The following is a 19,302-nucleotide window of genomic DNA, read 5'->3' on the forward strand; positions in this document are numbered from 1 at the left end:
GGCTGGAATGAGGGCCGCACCTTCATGTGGACTTGGGAGCTGGCTTTGGCTTTCTAAAAGGCTTGGATTTATTCCAGACTGGAGATGGTTTCCAAACTGATACCGTTCCTGTAGGGGAAGGATCAGGCCTTTGTTCCTTATTGTGACGAAAGGAACTAAAACGATTAGCAGCCCTATATTTACCTTTAGATTTTTTATCCTGTGGTAAAAAAGTTCCTTTCCCCCCAGTAACAGTTGAAATAATAGAATCCAACTGTGAACCAAACAATTTATTACCTTGGAAAGAAAGGGAAAGCAAAGTTGACTTAGAAGACATATCAGCATTCAAAGTTTTAAGCCATAAAGCTCTTCTAGCTAAAATAGCTAAAGACATATACCTGACATCAACCCTAATGATATCAAAGATGGCATCACAAATAAAGTTATTAGCATGTTGAAGAAGATTAACAATGCAATGAGTATTATGATCTGTTACTTGTTGTGCTAAAGCCTCCAACCAGAAAGTTGAAGCTGCAGCAACATCCGCCAAAGATATAGCAGGCCTAAGAAGATTACCTGAACATAAGTAAGCTTTTCTTAGAAAAGAATCAATTTTCCTATCTAAAGGATCCTTAAATGAAGTACTATCTGCCGTAGGAATAGTAGTACGTTTAGCAAGAGTAGAGATAGCCCCATCAACCTTAGGGATTTTGTCCCAAAACTCTAATCTGTCAGATGGCACAGGATATAATTTCTTAAACCGTTTAGAAGGAATAAATGAATTACCCAGATTATTCCATTCCCTGGAAATTACTTCAGAAATAGCATCAGGGACGGGAAAAACCTCCGGAATAACTACAGGAGGTTTAAAAACCGTATTTAAACGTTTAGATTTAGTATCAAGAGGACCAGATTCCTCTATCTAAAGCAATTAAGACTTCTTTAAGTAAAGAACGAATAAATTCCATTTTAAATAAATATGAAGATTTATCAGTATCAATCTCTGAAACAGAATCCTCTGAACCAGAAAAATCATTATCAGAAACAGAATCAGAATGATTATGTTCATTTAAAAATTCATCTGGAAAATGAGAAGTTTTAAAAGACCTTTTACGTTTACTGGAAGGAGGAAAAACAGACATAGCCTTCCTAATAGATTTAGAAACAAAATCTCTTATGTTAACAGGAACACCCTGAGTATTAGATGTTGATGGAACATTACTAAAGGAAATATTATCTGCATTAGCAAGTTTGTCATGACATTCATCACAAACAACAGCCGGAGTAACAGTTACCACAAGTTTACAACAAATACACTTAACTTTGGTAGATCCAGCATCAGGCAGCGATTTTCCAGAAGTAGCTTCTGATTCAGGGTCAATCTGAGACATCTTGCAACATGTAACAGAAAAAACAACATATAAAGCAAAATTGATCAAATTCCTTAAATGACAGTTTCAGGAATGGGAAAAAATGCCAATGAACAAGCTTCTAGCAACCAGAAGCAAATAAACAATGAGACTTAAATAATATGGAGACAAAAATGAAGCCCATATTTTTAGCGCCAAAAAAAGACGCCCACATTATTTGGCGCCTAAATGCTTTTGGCGCCAAAAATGACGCCACATCCGGTGACGCCGACATTTTTGACGCAAAAACATCAAAAAAATGACGCAACTTCCGGCGACAAGAATGACGCCGGAAATGACAAGAAAAATTTTTGCGCCAAAAAAGTCTGCGCCAAGAATGACGCAATAAAATGAAGCATTTTCAGCCCCCGCGAGCCTAACAGCCCACAGGAAAAAAAGTCAAATTTTAAGGTAAGAAAATTTGTTTATTCATATGCATTATCCCAAATAATGAAACTGACTGTCTGAAATAAGGAATATCGAACATCCTTAATCAAGGCAAATAAATGTTTAAACACATATATTTAGAACTTTATATAAAAGTGCCCAACCATAGCTTAGAGTGTCACAAAAATAAGACTTACTTACCCCCAGACACTCATCTACATGTAGTAGAAAGCCAAACCAGTACTGAAACGAGAATCAGTAGAGGTAATGGTATATATAAGAGTATATCGTCGATCTGAAAAGGGAGGTAAGAGATGAATCTCTACGACCGATAACAGAGAACCTATGAAATAGACCCCGTAGAAGGAGATCATTGAATTCAAATAGGCAATACTCTCTTCACATCCCTCTGACATTCACTGCACGCTGAGAGGAAAACCGGGCTCCAACCTGCTGCGGAGCGCATATCAACGTAGAATCTAGCACAAACTTACTTCACCACCTCCACGGGAGGCAAAGTTTGTAAAACTGATTTGTGGGTGTGGTGGGGGGTGTATTTATAGGCATTTTGAGGTTTGGGAAACTTTGCCCCTCCTGGTAGGAATGTATATCCCATACGTCACTAGCTCATGGACTCTTGCTAATTACATGAAAGAAAGAAATAGGACTTTTACAGATCCATAAGAAGATATTGGGTTATTGCTAATAAGTATAATAAGCATATATGATACTCTATATTTTTAGCATTAAAATGACCCTGTCTATCCAAGTTGTTCATCCAAGCAGCATTACAAACATGCGACCAGCAGAAAACAGATTCACAGAGAAATATAAAGAAGAAAGGAAAAAAAACAAAAATAAAAACCCTTCTGCTACTGGGAATTTCAGTATAGAACACACACACACTATATATATATATATATATATATATATATATATATATATATATATATATATATATATATATACACACACACATACACACACACATATATACACACATACATAAAGAATTTGATGTAAAATTGAAATACATTCACGTACCTTTACATTTTGAACACTCTCTTTAATCTCATCAATATGGAGTTGTACTTAGCGTTATTTTGAAATTATGAATACAACGAACTGCAAAAGCATCATGCATTCCATACCTGCGGGGAGCTAGGCCCATGCCAAGTCGCTCAGCTTGCTCACGTTTCTTCCCATCCAGATTCTGAATCTTTTTCTCTTCCTTCTTAAGGTCAATCTGCAGTTCTTGATAGGCCAGCCTCATAGAAGAGACACTAAACAGAGATACATGATAAGGCACCTGACCCTACTCCATAGTATCAAACTGATAGGAAGAAAATACTCACAGAGATTCTTCAGCTTCCTTTCGTAACTCAGCTGCTTGCTGCTCTCTCAGTTTTTCTGCCACCTGTGCCCGTTTCTCAATCTCACTAAAACTTTGGCCGCTCACCTTCTGGGCACCCAAACCTTTCTTGGCCCCCAGCTAAAGGGCAAAAGAAGCAAAAGATTGGAATCTGCACAATCTAAAAAAACACACAAAGTTGACACTCAGGCAGCTTACCCCTTTCTTTGCAGTTGCTGGTTTCTTCTTGCCAATAAGTGTGGGTTTTACCTCTGAAAGGAGAGAGTTATATATGAATGTATAAGCAGTGTGCATTGCATACACTAAGGTTAGTAATCAAGGAGGCAAGATCGCAAAACTAGAGCGGGTGCCCTATGATATACCGATGGCAGTTCAATGTTAGTAAGGCAGGATCCAAAACTCATACACTGGGACCCTATTTTTCAGGCATTATGAGAATTCATTAGCAGAGAATGGGATTGTAGAGGCCTAAACCCAGGCATGTCTAGGCTGCAAGATACACAGCATAAGACATATAAAGCACACAACAGCCAGTGCGAGCCAGTTACCATCTGGTCACCTGTGCTTGGGAACAGCTCCTGAACAGAAAGGCACATGGCCAGGTCTAAGGGAGAGAGGAACATTTGAGTTCAATAGGAATACCACAGGTGTGTAAACCTTAAAGTACAGGAACAGTCAAAACCAACTGGGCCCAAACTTAAAGGGACATGAAACCCAAAATTTTTCTTTCATGATTCAGATAGAGAATACAATTTCATACAACTTTCCCATTTACTTATATTATTTAATTTGCTTCTTTCTCTTGTTATCCTTTGCTGAAATGTTTATCTAGGCAAGTTCATGTGCAGCAGAGAACCTAGGTTCTAGCTGTTGATTGGTGGCTGCATATATAAAATGATTGTCATTGGCTCACCCATGTATTCAGTTAGAAACCAGTAGTGCTTTGCTGCTCCTTCAACAAATGATACCAAGAGAATAAAACAGATTAGATAATAGAAGTAAATTAGAAAGTTGTTTAAAATTGTATTCTCTATCTGAATCATGAAAGAAATTTTTTGGGTTTCATGTCCCTTTAAGTAGTCAGGAGCTTACTGGTTTGTGAAGTTTATCAGCATAAGTTATTTGTGAGGAAGCGAAACACAAATATTGTAATATACATAATGGCCAAAAGCAAAATAATGCTACAAAATTGAAATTGACTGGTCAGCATTTAGACTGTGGCCTACAAGTAGACCACTTCCTTAAGGACACAATTGATCAAAAGTATTTCTTCAATAACACAAGCTTTAATAAGAGAATGAAGGAGGAGGTGGAAAAAAACCACACACACACAAAACACAGTGTGGAACATAAAGAAATTATGTTAAACTGCCAAAAGATGAACTTACCCACTGGAGCTTTGGGTGATGTGCTCAGAATGTCAACACTCGGGCCAGATTCTAATGCTAGAAAAATAAGAAAAGCATCTTAGACGTCTTTTGTTACGTTTAGTTTTTTTTGTGTGTGACTGTGTGGTGTTTTGAAACTCCAGATCCAGTAATAACCTAGAAAGTAGGGATCTCTCTACATGAGCTCACTCAAATAGGCCATATCCTGTCATGCTCAGTTAGAACTTGTAAAAGCCCTATGGACTACAGTTGGGAGACACTAATGCAGTAAACCTACAATATTACTATAGAACTTACGCTGGGGTGAACTGTTCTCAGAAACATTAGTAGGGCTTTTTCTATCAGACAAGCTCGTCTCAGACACTGGTTCTGTAGCTGGTGTTGCATCCCAGGAGCTGGAAGACTGAAGAGGAAACAAATTACTATGCAGCTAGTCCTATATATAAACCAAGGTGACCAGCTCTGTTACTACCTGGGTCATCTCAGCAAAGAAGTCAGACTCTTTCTTTTCTGGTGAATGTGCAAGAGAGGAGGTCATCCCATCTATCCAAATCTGGAGAAAGAACATGCATCTGTTATCCCCTCAATCTATTTTAATATAGAGAAGAGCATATGTGTCAATCTAAATAAAACAATTATTGTTCTGCATTCTATCCAAATCTAGAGAGCACATGCACCACAGGTTTATAAAAAGAAAAATAATAGAGTATTTCTGTCATTCACCCAAAGAATGCACACACCAACTATTCCCTCAAAGTAATAACACCTGCGAGAGTACACACAAACACAGGCAAATGTTATTTATTTTTTAAAAGTGCTTTATTTCAAGTTCAATAGAAATATACAGTATAGCATAACATAGGTGGGAAAAAAAAGCAACCAACGAGTGTCAGTTAACCCCTTCCTGCCAGTGCTTATTAGTTACAATGTAAACAAATAAGTAAAATTGAAATCACGCAATCGTACATACGAACGCTTGATTTCAATGATGGGATTGGGTCAGGGGAGAGTGCCTATGATGCTAGGTACACCTTCCAACCTGCGATCCCATTTAGGAAGACTTTATGGCTTCAGGACAGCTAAAGCCCAGCGCGGTTGGGACAGCATGGAATGTCCTAACGGCGGGAAGGGGTTAATGTGTGTGTGTGTTGTGTGATTTCTTTATTTTAAAAAGGGACACTAAAGTCAAATTTAAATTGGCTGTCACATCATACGGGGGCAAAGTTGAAATATACCAAAAATTGGCCTAGATCAATACTTTGGGTTGTCTACTACACTACACTAAAGCTAAAATTACCCCTAAAAGCTCCCTACATGCTCTCTAATTAACCCCTTCACTGCTGGGCATAATACACGTGTAGTGCGCAGTGGCATTTAGCAGCCTTCTAATTACCAAAAAGCAATGCCAAAGCCATATATGTCTGCTATTTCTGAACAAAGGGGATCCCAGAGAATAATTTACAATAATTTAAGCCATAATTGCACAAGCTGTTTGTAAATAATTTCAGTGAGAAACCAAAAGATTGTGAAAAAATTAGTGAAAAAGTGAACAATTTTTTGTATTTAATCGCATTTGGCGGTGAAATAGTGGCATGAAATATATCAAAATGGGCCTAGATCAATACTTTGGGATGTCTACTAAAAAAAAATATATACATGTCAATGGATATTCAGAGATTCCTGAAAGATATTAGTGTTCTAATGTAACTAGCGCTAATTTTGAAAAATAATGGTTTGGAAATAGCAAAGTACTATTTGTATTTATGGCCCTATAACTTACAAAAAAAGCAAAGAAGATGTAAACATTGGGTATTTCTAAACTCAGGACAAAATTTAGAAACTATTTAGCATGGGTGTTTTTTGGTGGTTGTAGATGTGTAACAGATTTTGGGGGTCAAAGTTAGAAAAAGTGTGTTTTTTTTTCCATTTTTTCCTCATATTTTATAAAAAAAAATTATAGTAAATTATAAGATATGATGAAAATAATGGTATTTTTAGAAAGTCCATTTAATGGCGAGAAAAACGGTATATAATATGTGTGGGTACAGTAAATGAGTAAGAGGAAAATTACAGCTAAACACAAACACAGCAGAAATGTAAAAATAGCCTTGGTCCCAAACGGACAAAAAATGGAAAAGTGCTGTGGTCATTAAGGGGTTAAACAAAAGAGAGGTTTCAACCGACATCAGCATGTGTCAGGGTTGTTTTTCAGATTTTTTAAATCTAGACAGACTAAGTATTACAGATATATCATTAAAGGGACAGTCAACACCAGAATTATTGTTGTTTAAAGGGACAGTCAAGTCAAAAAAAACTTTCATGATATAAATAGGGCATGCTATTTTAAACAACTTCCCAATTTACTTTTATCACCAATTTTGCTTTGTTCTCTTGGTATTCTTAGTTGAAAGCTAAAACTAGGAGGTTCATATGCTAATTTCTTAGACCTTGAAGACTGCCTCTAATCTGAATACATTTTGACCACTAGAGGGCATTAGTTCACATGTTTCATATAGATAACATTGAGCTCATGCACGTAAACTGACCTAGGACTGAGCACTGATTGGCTAAACTGCATGTCTGTCAAAAGAACTGAAATAAGGGGGCAGTCAGCAGAAGCTTAGATACAAGATAATTACAGAGGTAAAAAGTATATTAATATAACTGTGTTGGTTGTGCAAAACTGGGGAATGGGTAATAAAGGGATTATCTTTCTTTTTAAACAACAAAAAATCTGGTCTTGACTGTCCCTTTAAAAAGAAAGATAATCCCTTAGTTTTGTATAATCAACAGTTATAATAATATACTTTTTACCTTGTATCTAAGCTTCTGCTGACTGCCCTCTTATTTAAGTTCTTTTGACAGACTTGCATTTTAGCCAATCAGTGCTCACTCCTAGGTCACTTCACATGCATGAGCTCAATGTTATCTACATGAAACACATGAACTAATGCCCTCTAGTGGTCAAAATTCATTCAGATTAGAGGAAGTCTTCAAGGTCTAAGAAATTAGCATATAAACGTTCTAGGTTTAGCTTTCAACTAAGAATACCAAAAGAACAAAGCAAAATTTGTGATAAAGGTAAATTGGAAAGTTGTTTAAAATTACATGCCCTATTTAAATCATGAAAGTTTTGTTTCGACTTGACTGTCCCTTTAATGTGTAAATATTTGTGGGCACATACTGGATATGCAATTGTATCTATCTTCAAAGAGGGCGTGAGAGAGAGCACACCCATAGGGGTTATTTATAAAATCAATAGAAGATAAAAACTTAAATCAAACATTGGCTTATAGAGTAGCCCAAGGCTCAACAAAGCCAGGAGCCTGGGAGCCACTGGATTTTCACTCCTGGCCATTATCATGAAGAGGTATGTTTGTACAGATATCAATTATTTGGTATTTAGCATGTGATTGCAAGTATGTTTTTAAACATACCCATGAATGAAACAGAATTAACTGGAAAAGAATACATCTACAACCAATATACCTCCTATATTTCTGTATATAGATAGAATACACACAATATAATAAATACTCAATGTTAAAGGGACAGTCAACGCAAGAATTTTTGTTGTTTTAAAAAGATAGATAATCCCTTAATAGCCCATTCCCCAGTTTGGCATAACCAACAGTTATAATAATACATGTTTTACCTCTGTAATTACCTTTTATCTAAACCTCTGTAGACTGCCCCCTTATTTCAGTTCAATTGACAGACTTGCATTTTAACCAATCTCGATAAATTCATGTGCATGAGCTCAAGGTTATCTATATGAAAACACATGAACTAACGCCCTCTAGTGGTGAAAAATTGTCAAATGCATTTAGATTAGAGGCGGCCTTCAAGGTCTAAGAAATTAGCACATGAACCTCCTAGGTCTAGCTTTCAACTAAGAATACCAAAAGATCAAAGCAAAATTGGTGATAAAAGTAAATTGGAAAGTTATTTAAAATTACATTCCCTATTTGAATCATGAAAGTTTTTTTAGGACTTTACTGTCCTTTTAAACATAGGGAGAAACATTCTTCCAAAAATTCATACAGATACCATGTGATTAAAGGAAGCATATGTAATTGTTTATGTTCCCATGTTTAACACTTCATTTGTTTATTTTTATGTTCACGAATTAACAGCATCATAATACCTTTAAAAACAACAAAAGACTTTCAGAGACACGTAGGACAGGGGTTTACATTAGACCCTCCATTTACAAAGATGAACTCCATGATGACATGGAGAGAGAAGAGAATGAGAGGGTCTGCGGACCAACACCTAAGTGTATATGCTGTATTGTCTCTCATCATATTAACGTTTACACTCTATTAGAGTTTGTTTATATTCAATTTGTAATATATGTGAACCAGAAAATGTTAATAAAAATCATTTAAAACATAAACATGGGGGGGCGGAGCCTGTACTCAATGCGGCAGGACGCATCTCAGTGAAGTTCTCTGAGCCTGAATTTAGTTTTATAAGTTTAATATAGCAAACCCTTAAAATTTCTGGCTCTGAAACGTATACTCATCAAAGTGAATAGACATTCTTTAAGAGCTGATGTTTTGATGGAGTTTCTGCCTATTTTCTTTGAGTCAGCTACGGGACAAGCTTGTTACTGGGTCTGGAAGCCATTTTTGCAACTACCCAGCAACTTGTGAAGCTGAAAAGGATCCTGAATAGGCTAAGGAGCATAGGTCTGGGGCTGCCGCACTATTACCCCCCCCCGAACTCCGGGGTTACGATATCCTGTAATAGGATAACAACTGAGGGAAGTCACCCATTGTTTTATTGGGACTGTAACAACTTGTAATTTTCAACCTCAACGTGTATGCTAACTGGACTGAACAGCTATAGACGTCCACCTGTTAAGAGACGCCACATGGATTCAGTCATGTCTGCGGTTGATCACTGGGAATGGGAGATACAGTCTTTACTCCAGAGGCACTTTGAAGAGCTAGAGCAAGACCTGTACAAGATTCTGAAGCCACTGATCCCCCCGCGATCTCCACAGACAAAGAGATCACTATGCGCGACTGACTCTGGGGAAGGGCTATCTGAGATAACAGCACCCGGAGCTTCTTTATTGCCGATAATTTCAACAACCCCTATGCAGGAAACATGTGCATCCGCTTACCTGAGCGCTCCCGCGAATCCAACCCTGACACTGAAGATGCCCGGTATGCTTCTAAAGGACACTGACGTGAAGCTCAGCCTACAGTCAGATCGGCGGGACCCGGCTTCCACGGGGTATGAACTGAAATTGACACTACCACCTTTAGGTGTCTTGGAACTGGTGGGGGCCTCGCCCCGCAAGAAATCTCTGTCTTATATTGTCAGGCTAACTACACGGATCGTAGGGGATGCTTGGGTTCCAGGGACACTGAACTCGACAGCTGAGATGAAAGATCCTAAGATTTTAGGGAACCCCTGCCCCAGGAGACATATTGATTACTCATGGTCTTTCCAGAAAAGCGGTGTAGGTTAAAGCAGTATAATGATATTGCTTCTCATATGAGTAACCTATGAGACTTTGAGGGGGCTCCTTTAGGGCACAGCTCCATGTCATAGAAGTCGGTTAGACCTCTATTGTTATATTTGCAACGTTAAAAGCCTATACTGTTCAAGGCTTCTATTATTAGGCATGTTATTAGTTACTCTATTGTTTATCCCCTCACGCTATGTTTAACAGTCCTATTGATTGTGTATGTATGTTTTTTTTTTGTTTGTTTTTTAATACAGCAGCTAAGATGCTATGGCGTCAGATATACCCATAGTGCAGGACTGTGTATGCCTATATGGTCTTTCCTGGTTTGTTTGTAGCATTTTAGTATTAATCAATAAGCCTATATGTTATTATATGTTGCTTATACTGTTCTTAATGTCTTTGTGTGCTAGGCTCAATTTTACTATGTACCAACTTAATGCTGTTGTGACCCTTTTCAACTCGAGGCAGTCAGTCTTACTGGGCTAACAGCATATTGACATTAGATACTATCTAATACGCCGCAACATATATTTAGTTTTTGTCTCTCTTAATTTAGCCTATTTGATGTGTACATTGCATGAGGTATACCCCCCTAGCTAGATGTTAGCTAACACTATGCTACCTTTTAGCCTGCTTTGCACTTCTTCTGACTCCCCATGTCCCATTATGCTATCAGTCCCCATTACCACCATAGTAATGACCACAGGTAGAAGAGTTCATGAGGCTGTTCAGTCATGGTTTCTTTACTGTAGCGTGGTGACCTACCTCTCCCCTCTTTACAACTAGTTTCAATGCAGGCTAAGAGTTGAGATCCAAAAGTGGTCTCTTTCTTTTTGAGCTATCCCTAAATTTCCCACCTTTTTCATATGCCTTGTTAGATGGTCCAAGAGAGACCACTATTAATTGTTATGGGAATTTATCTAAGTACTAAATAATGGTGTCTATATGGGATTTTAACTACATAATACTTGGAAAATGTGAGGTTCTGTAAACAATCTGTGACTATTGTACATTGAGATGCATTTGCATAAACTTCATCAATGTCACTGTTGACGTATTACAACTGTAACCATTACGCTTTCAACCTCAATAAAATGTATTATAATAAAAGCAAAAAAAACAAAAAAACACAAACATAGGGAGAAAATGGTATATATATATACATAATCAAATTTATTTTAATAACAAAAATAATATTCACTTATTTTCCTTGTGCTGCTAAATCATTACATTGCCTAATACACACAAATTACAACATTAATATAGGAGGTGCTAGAACCCCTTTTGTGAGTGTAATCTACTTGTTTGCAATGGAAATGTAAAGAAACCTTATTGAACACATAAACAAGTCAAAATCTAGTATTTATCAGGCTACAATGCTATGCAAAAGGTCTTTATTTATATCCGGCATCATATTTGTGGCACATAATATACTTGTATAAACAAGAAAAGTAAACATTTGATTTACACAAGGAGAAATTAAAGGGACAGTAAAATCCAAATTAAAAACTTTCATGATTTAATTTTAAATACTTTCCTATTTACTTTTATCATCAAATTTGCTTTGTTCTCTTGGTATTCTTAGCTGAAAGCTAAACCTAGGTAGGCTCATATGCTAATTTCTAAGCCCTTGAAGGCCGCTTCTTTTCTGAATGCATTTGACAGCTAGAGGGCATTAGTTCACGCATGCCACATTTGATAACATTGTGCTCACGCCCGTGTTTTTTTTTTATTTTTTTTTATTTTTTTTAAGAGTCAGCACTGATTCCCGGAAATGCATGTCTGTCAAAAGCACTGAAATAAGGGGGCACTCTGCAGAAGCTGAGACTTAAGGTAATTACAGCGGTATAAAGTATATTAATTTAAAGGGACACTGAACCCACATTTTTTCTTTCGTGATTCAGATAGAGCATGCAATTTTAAGCAACTTTCTAATTTACTCCTATTAATTTTTCTTCGTTTTCTTGCCATCTTTATTTGAAAAAGGCATCTAAGCTTTTTTTGGTTCAGTACTCTGGACAGCACTTTTTTATTGGTGGATGAATTTATCCTCAATCAGCAAGGACAACCCAGGTTGTTCAACAAAAATGGGCCGACATCTAAACTTACATTTCAAATAAAGATACCCAGAGAATGAAGAAAAATTGATAATAGTAAATTAGAAAGTTGCTTAAAATGTCATGCTCTATCTGAATCACGAAAGAAAACATTTGGGTTCAGTGTCCCTTTAACTGTGCTGGTTATGCAAAACTGAGGAATGGTAAATAAAAGGTATCTATCTTTTTAAACAGTAAAATGTGTGGTGTTTTCTGTCCCTTTAAGAATAAAAAGAAGGTCAGAATGTCACTACCAGGATGACTTACATCAGTTCCATGCCGAGTCATAGCAGCATTGGCCAGCTGCCGGATCTTCTCCCTGTACATCTGAGCACTACGGCTGTTGTATTTTGCATTAGTGTCATTGGTGGTGCAACTATGTTGGTGGAAGAAGGCATTCTATCAAGGACAAAGGAAACAATCAATTACAATGCAGTTATTTCAGAGGGAAGTGATCACATACAAAGTCTCAGATTAGTGCTTTTAGAGCAGGGATGGGGAACTTTGGCCCTCCAGATGTTTCAGGACAACATTTCCCATGATGCTCAACTAGACTTCAGAGTGCCTAAGCATCATGGGTAATGTAGTTCTAAAACATCAGGCGTGCCAAGGTTCCCCATCCCTGTTTTAGAGGATAAAAAAAAAAAAGAAGCAGCTCTGAAAAAAAAAAAAGAAAAAAAAATTACTCACAGCATTGGCGTTGCCTCCCACTTGCATACATCTCAGCTGAAACCAGCTCCAATTGGAATCTAACTCCGTAGACCTATTTCAGAGATATAACAAAATTCACTTAAAGGGATATTCCAGTCAAAATTGAAAGCCACATGGGTGCATTTCAGTATTGAACAGAATTTTGTAATATACATGCATTAGCAAAAATGCTTCTAATAAAAGCTATAGCTGTTCCAAAAGTGTATTTAAGTATGCACCGTGCGCCAGCATTTTAAATACAGCACTTGCTCAGAAAGCCTAAGGTGCTTGTACCATCTGGTAATGACTCAATTTGTTAATTGCTGACATGATACAAGCCCCACTGATTATCTAAGCAGCTGCATTTTTAAAAATGTGGGAGCAGTGACAATATCTAGTTATGCTTCACATGCACGTGCAGAGAAAAATGTTAGCACTAAAACAGTGATAACTTTTACTAGAAGCATTTTTGCCAATACATGTACATTGCAAATATGTTTCTATTCAAAGATGTAATAAACCTATGTGAATTAAAAATTTGACTGGAATGTCCCTTTAAGTCTTAAAAAGCATAAAAAACAAAATTAGACTCATTTTTAGCTCTCTCTTACTAACCTGATGAAGCTCAGGTGAACCCCCAAAGATCGGTGGATCCCAGAGCAGTCAATGCAAAGGAAGACGCCATAAGGAATACTGGCCCAGCTGGGATTCTTGGCACCGCAGTCAAAGCAGGACTGAGAAAGAAGACAGATCACCAATTTTATGTTATCGCAAAAATCACAGAAACACAGATCAAGCAACAGAATTACAAAGGAAATGCATATCCTGCATCAAAAGGAAGCCTCTCGTGCTGGTTCTGTGTGTATGAAAAGTAAAGGAGTAGAGGGGAACTTCCGGGCAGCGGCTATTAGTCGCACAGCTGCATGCTGCTCCAGCATTTCAATCATTTCTACACGATATCACATTCTAGAGGACTCATTTGTGATCTACTAAAGAAGCTACAGCTGATGAGCCCAATATTGTCGAAATAGCTGCAGGCATCAGTGCCCGGAGCAACTTTTAATGTTACGGCCTTTAACATACTCCTCGGCAAGGCGCTCTCTGGCCCTGTCGTTACACAGCACCTACTGCTAAGCACACTTAACATCTGCTAGATTTTCTTTTTTTTTATTCCTTACACTCTATATAGTTGGCTAAGAGAACTTGGATACAGCTATAAAAATGGCGGCGGTAGAGGACTGGGAGTGGAAACTCCAACTTATGTTTGAACTACACTTTTACAGACTTGAGCTAACTCTAATGACTGAGATTAAGTCTTAATTTAGCTGTTTCAGTATTGGAGGAGTCAGTACCCTTGGCATCTACCATTGTGATAACAGCTCCTGTGAGGCAGTTAGCTCAGCTCACTTTGGAGAGTACGGCTACAATGGAGCTGCTTACTCCTTTGTTGGTTCCCCATACTGAAGATTGCACTCATCACTGGCAGCGCCCATTTGGGGGTCTATACAAGTCTACCTGAGAGAAAATGGCAGTATGTGTCTGAGGCTAAAATACCTTCGTCTTTGTATGATGTTGAAGATGTGTGGGAGTCCCTTTGAAGGTGGCGGCTCAGTTTGCTACAGCCGACCCATTGCTCAACCCAAAAGACTATAAGGAATCTACACTGAAATCTCACCGCTGTTAAATGTGGAGGAGCCTGTGATCACAAGTGCGAGACAACAGAAGCACATTGAAGATTATGTTCCCATCAATAAACTTCTTATTCATGGACAATGCTTTACTATCAAAATGTTTCATCTACAGGTTCTACCCAAAAAGGCGAGTTGGCGTAGGTTAGACACTTAGGGTAATTAAATCGCTCCCTTCTTATTCTAGTCTAGTGAGCAGTATTCTGTAATGACTATTATTTGACACCTCGCTAGTTGTGATGGTATAAATTTAGTAATGTATAGTTTATATAGTGTCTAACGTTATTACTGCGTGACCTGGATGCCACTATGAGAAATGTTACTCTATATATATATATATATATATATATATATATATATATATATACACACTGTATATATAATTTTGGTATATCGCTCACTTTTAGATATGGAGGTATTGACTTAGAGCTTCCTATACATGACTATAGGTTCACTGCCACTTTAGGAGATAGTCCTACATTATCTAAACCATGTGGTCATCCATCAGTCTCTGTCTACTATATCCTTTAATATATGTTAGATTGGGTGGTCTTCTTATGTTCAGATGTTACTGAAAAATTGTTCTTTCAACTAGAAAGGCATATATCGTTATGACTCCAGATGGCTGATAGATATATATATATATATATATATATATATATATATATATCTTGCGCTCAGATTTCAGTAACCTATAGTGGCTCTCAGATATTTATGTGGAACATGTGTTATTTAACTATAATAATTGTACTACTTATGTTAGGCATATACTGTCTGTTAAATTTAGACTTGGTAGTGATGTCACTATATACTATATTGTGAGCCCCATTAGTAGCTTCACTTTGTTAGGTATGCCTCTTTTTGACATGTGCCCTTACATATAAAGAGAGGAACAAGGGAGATTACCGCTCAATCCAGAAGATTTGTATATATGGGTTGTTATATCTGTCATTTCCACCAAAAAAACATTACTCTCCAGAAGGAAGGTTACACTTTCCATTATTAACTTTAGGGGTTCCCATTTTTGAGAGTATAATTTGCCATTCCGGTTTCAGCAGCCGAGACAGTGGGGTGCACAATTTTAGTTTTTGACACCTAGTGGAAACATTATTTTAAACATAGAATTATTTGTACTTCCTTTTTCTCAACAACCTATATTTTATTTCATCTAGACCCTCATCTATACTCACCAGCTATATTTAATATGGGCGATAACTGTCTAATGCGAATGATTAGTGTCTCTGTCATCTACTAGGGTGATTATCCACTATTAAATATTGATATAACGTCTGCCTACATTTGTTAAATATTTTTTATGCTTTATTCAAAGTCCTCTGTCCAGTATTGAAGCTATTAAATATCAATCCATCTCCCACTTTTGAGTAAAATAGTTTTCTGAGTTAATATAATACCATTAAACTGAGGTTCTCCATAAGAGACATATGAGTGGTCTCCTCTAATTCAGGATGCTTTCTGTTATTGTAATGATTGTATAGGTGCACAAGTTCTTTGGAAGGCTTGCATTCTATTTGCCATAGTATTGACATTATGCTACATGTTAAAATTATTTTCCAATCCTCTTTCTTCTGTAACACTCTTATGATTCTCTTTAATTCTTACACTAATCATTGTGGAATATCTTAAGCGTTAAATAATGTAATATACGAATGTTACATTGTGAAATGTTGTTGTATGCCTTGATTCAAACCTCAATAAAAATATGGGGGGGGGGGGGAGTACACTCTGCTTTAAAGGGACAGTCTACACCAGAATTTTTATTGTTTTAAAAGATAGATAATCCCTTTATTACCCATTTCCCAGTTTTGCATAACCAACACAGTTATAATAATATACTTTTAACCTCTGTGATTATCTTGTATCTAAGCCTCTACAAACTGCCCCTTTTTTCAGTTCTTTTGACAGACTTGCAGTCTAGCCAATCAGTGCCTGCTCCCAGATAACTTCTCGTGCACGAGCACAGTGTTATCTATATGAAATACGTGAACTAACACCCTCTAGTGGTGAAAAACTGTTAAAATGCAATCTGAAAGAGGTGGGCTTCAAGGTCTAAGAAATTAGCATATGAACCTCCTAGGTTAAGCTTTCAACTAAGAATACCAAGAGAACAAAGCAAAATTGGTGATAAAAGTAAATTGGAAAATTGTTTAAAATGACATGCTCTATCTGAATCATGAAAGTTTATTTTGGCCTAGACTGTCCCTTTAAGGAAACACAACCACTTGCCGTGGTTAAAGGGGCATGGTAATTATATTTTATTGCATTAGAAGGATAAAAAAAAAAAAAAGTGTAAAAAGAAAATGTTTTAGTGTGTTATATGAAAGCAACAGTGCAATAATATAATGCTTTATGTGTTTAATACCTACAAATAGGTTAAGCTTATGTAAAGGATATGAAATCCGAAACAATTATTTTGTGATTCAGACAGAGCATACATTTTACAAGAAGTTTCCATTTCACTTCCATCATCAAATTTGCTTTGTTCCCATGATATTCTTTGTTGAAGAGATACCTAGGTAGGCATCTGGAGCACTGCACGTGGCAGGAAAAAGAGCTGCCATCTAGTGCTCCAGAAATGGGCCGGCTCCTAAGCATACAGCCCTGTTTTTAAACAAAACATACCAAGAGAACGAAGAAAAATTGATAATAGAAGTAAAATTATAGCAGCAGTACACTACTGGGAGCTAGCTAAACAGCTCTGGTGGGCCAAAGGCAAAAGACAAACATGGCCACCAATCAAAAGCTAGGTCCCAGTTGTGCATTGCTGCTGCTGTGTACATATTCTTTTTAACAAATGGTACTAAGAGAAAGAGAACAAACTAAATGTGATAATAGAAGTGAATATAAAAATAACTTAAAATTGTATTCTTTATCCAAATCATAAAAGCTTCATTTTGATTTTCATGTCTCAAAGGGATAGGGAAGTCAAAAATGAAACATGTATGATTTAGATAGAGCATGTAATTTTAAGACAGCTTTCAATTTTACTTTGTTATCTTAGTATCTTTTGTTGAAAAGGAATATGTATATATTTTACACTACTGGGAGCTAGCTGCTGATTGGTGGCTGACTAGATGTGTTTAGCTAGTTCCCAGAAATGCATTGCTGCTCAACAAAGGATACCACGAGAATGGGGCAAATTTAATATTATAAGGCAATTGCAATGATGTTTATAATTGCATGCTCTATCTAAATTGCAAAAGAAAGACATTTGAGTTTCATGTCCATTTAATAAATATGTGTTTAACACCAGCAAAGGGTTTAAACACATTTATGCCAGTGTGCTGCTGAGCCAGTCCTAAGCAAGACACTGCTGGTGATTGATGGCATTGGCTACATGTGTATTCTGCTCATGATTGGCTTAGTGTCAGAAGAAGCTAATTTTAACTTTGTGTTTAACCTTTTTGCAGGGATTAAACAAATAGTTACTAAGGGTATTACCATGCCCCTTTAACTAACTTGCAGTGGCATGTAATACTTGGCACACTAATAACCAAAGTGTGTTCCTGGTATACAGCCCTCTCCAAATGACTTCTAACTCACTGCAGTACCATCCTTTATGTTCCTCATTATCTCCTTTCTTTCACACAGTCCATCTCTCAGCTGACTTCCAGCCCTCCTACTGAACAATGGCCCCTCTGCTGCACCCTCCAAAGGCACAAAGACATCCCCAGCATGTACCTAGTATCCCAGTGCTGCTGAATATCACAACTTATAAAAATGAATCCCCATAACAAACGTCTGCCCTGGTGGAGAATTCCCCACTGGTCCTCAGAAAATATCTCCCCTAATTTACTCCTGACATACTGCTCCTCTGTATCCGCCAGGCTGACTGTCCAGCTCACCCAGTACACTAATAAAAACCATAGTTTAGTGGCTATAAAACAATGGGAGCTGCCATGCAGTAACTTAGGTTACCTTCTCTGCTGAGGCCAATTAGGGACAGTTATAAATAGGTAACAAAAGTGTGTAACCAATGGCTGTGTGGAATATAACAGTGGAAAAGCTCACAATTTCATAATGGAATTTCAGGAAAAGGGGACAAAATAAAGAATATTATATATATATATATATATATATATATATATATACACGATTTATCATTTTATAAACCATCTAAAAGTGTTTAATGTTCCTTTAAGGTACACAGCTTGCTTCAATTTCCAATGAGCACAAACTGACCCCTCATTGACACTCATCCCCACAGACTGTTACCCAAATCATCACGGATACGCTATTCCCGAGTCCTTCCTGTCAAACTGCATCCCCTTCTTCATAGTACCGTTAAGTACATAGTTAATGAACAACATTACCCCACAAAGACACAGGTTCCCTACGATGCTCCTCACATACTGTTACCCATAACCTCTCCTCACAGCTCTCAACTCACCTTGTTGGTGGGGGTCGCTCTGAGTCGTTTAAATACGGTCAATATCTCTGACTTAGTCGGCTCAGTCGCCATGTCATCCCTTTCCTATCAAGCACTGCGACCCTTCCGCATTTGGGCCAATCGCATAGTCCAATCAACCTGGGGGCGGGACGTAAGGAATCCCCCAATAAAACGAGCCTATCACTGCACTTGATGTCACTAGCGTGAGAGGAAATGAGCTCAAAGCTGGCGGCCATATTAGTACAGTTACACGATACACCTGAATTAAATGTTGTGTAGTAGCTGGTGGTGCATGTTATGATTGACATATTATTACAGTACTATGCAATCATATCATTCCGCGTTACTCCGGCATTTAATCCGATTTCATTGGCTGCTGAACCGCGTTTGACAATTGCCT

General features: G+C 37.4%; 1 protein-coding gene across 2 annotated transcripts in view; it reads right to left on the reverse strand.

Annotated features, from left to right (window-relative positions):
* The window catches only part of ARFGAP2 (ADP ribosylation factor GTPase activating protein 2), a 51,130-nt gene extending 32,078 nt beyond the window's left edge, over nucleotides 1-19,052 (reverse strand). Inside the window, exons 1-11 of one of the 2 annotated variants that reach the window (XM_053720319.1) lie at nucleotides 18,903-19,052; nucleotides 13,422-13,540; nucleotides 12,807-12,879; nucleotides 12,384-12,515; nucleotides 5,008-5,088; nucleotides 4,833-4,938; nucleotides 4,536-4,592; nucleotides 3,707-3,751; nucleotides 3,346-3,398; nucleotides 3,131-3,267; nucleotides 2,927-3,058 (exon numbers count right to left, since the gene is read on the reverse strand). In XM_053720319.1, the coding sequence (XP_053576294.1) occupies nucleotides 2,927-3,058; nucleotides 3,131-3,267; nucleotides 3,346-3,398; nucleotides 3,707-3,751; nucleotides 4,536-4,592; nucleotides 4,833-4,938; nucleotides 5,008-5,088; nucleotides 12,384-12,515; nucleotides 12,807-12,879; nucleotides 13,422-13,540; nucleotides 18,903-18,974 (1,007 nt within the window). In that variant the 5' untranslated portion in view covers nucleotides 18,975-19,052. The remainder of the gene's footprint in view (nucleotides 1-2,926; nucleotides 3,059-3,130; nucleotides 3,268-3,345; nucleotides 3,399-3,706; nucleotides 3,752-4,535; nucleotides 4,593-4,832; nucleotides 4,939-5,007; nucleotides 5,089-12,383; nucleotides 12,516-12,806; nucleotides 12,880-13,421; nucleotides 13,541-18,902) is intronic. The other variant, XM_053720320.1, reaches the window with a different exon arrangement.
* Nucleotides 19,053-19,302: the final 250 nt, after the last annotated feature.

The sequence above is a fragment of the Bombina bombina genome, chromosome 7 (genome assembly GCF_027579735.1).
Source record: "Bombina bombina isolate aBomBom1 chromosome 7, aBomBom1.pri, whole genome shotgun sequence".
Classification (NCBI taxonomy): domain Eukaryota; kingdom Metazoa; phylum Chordata; class Amphibia; order Anura; family Bombinatoridae; genus Bombina; species Bombina bombina.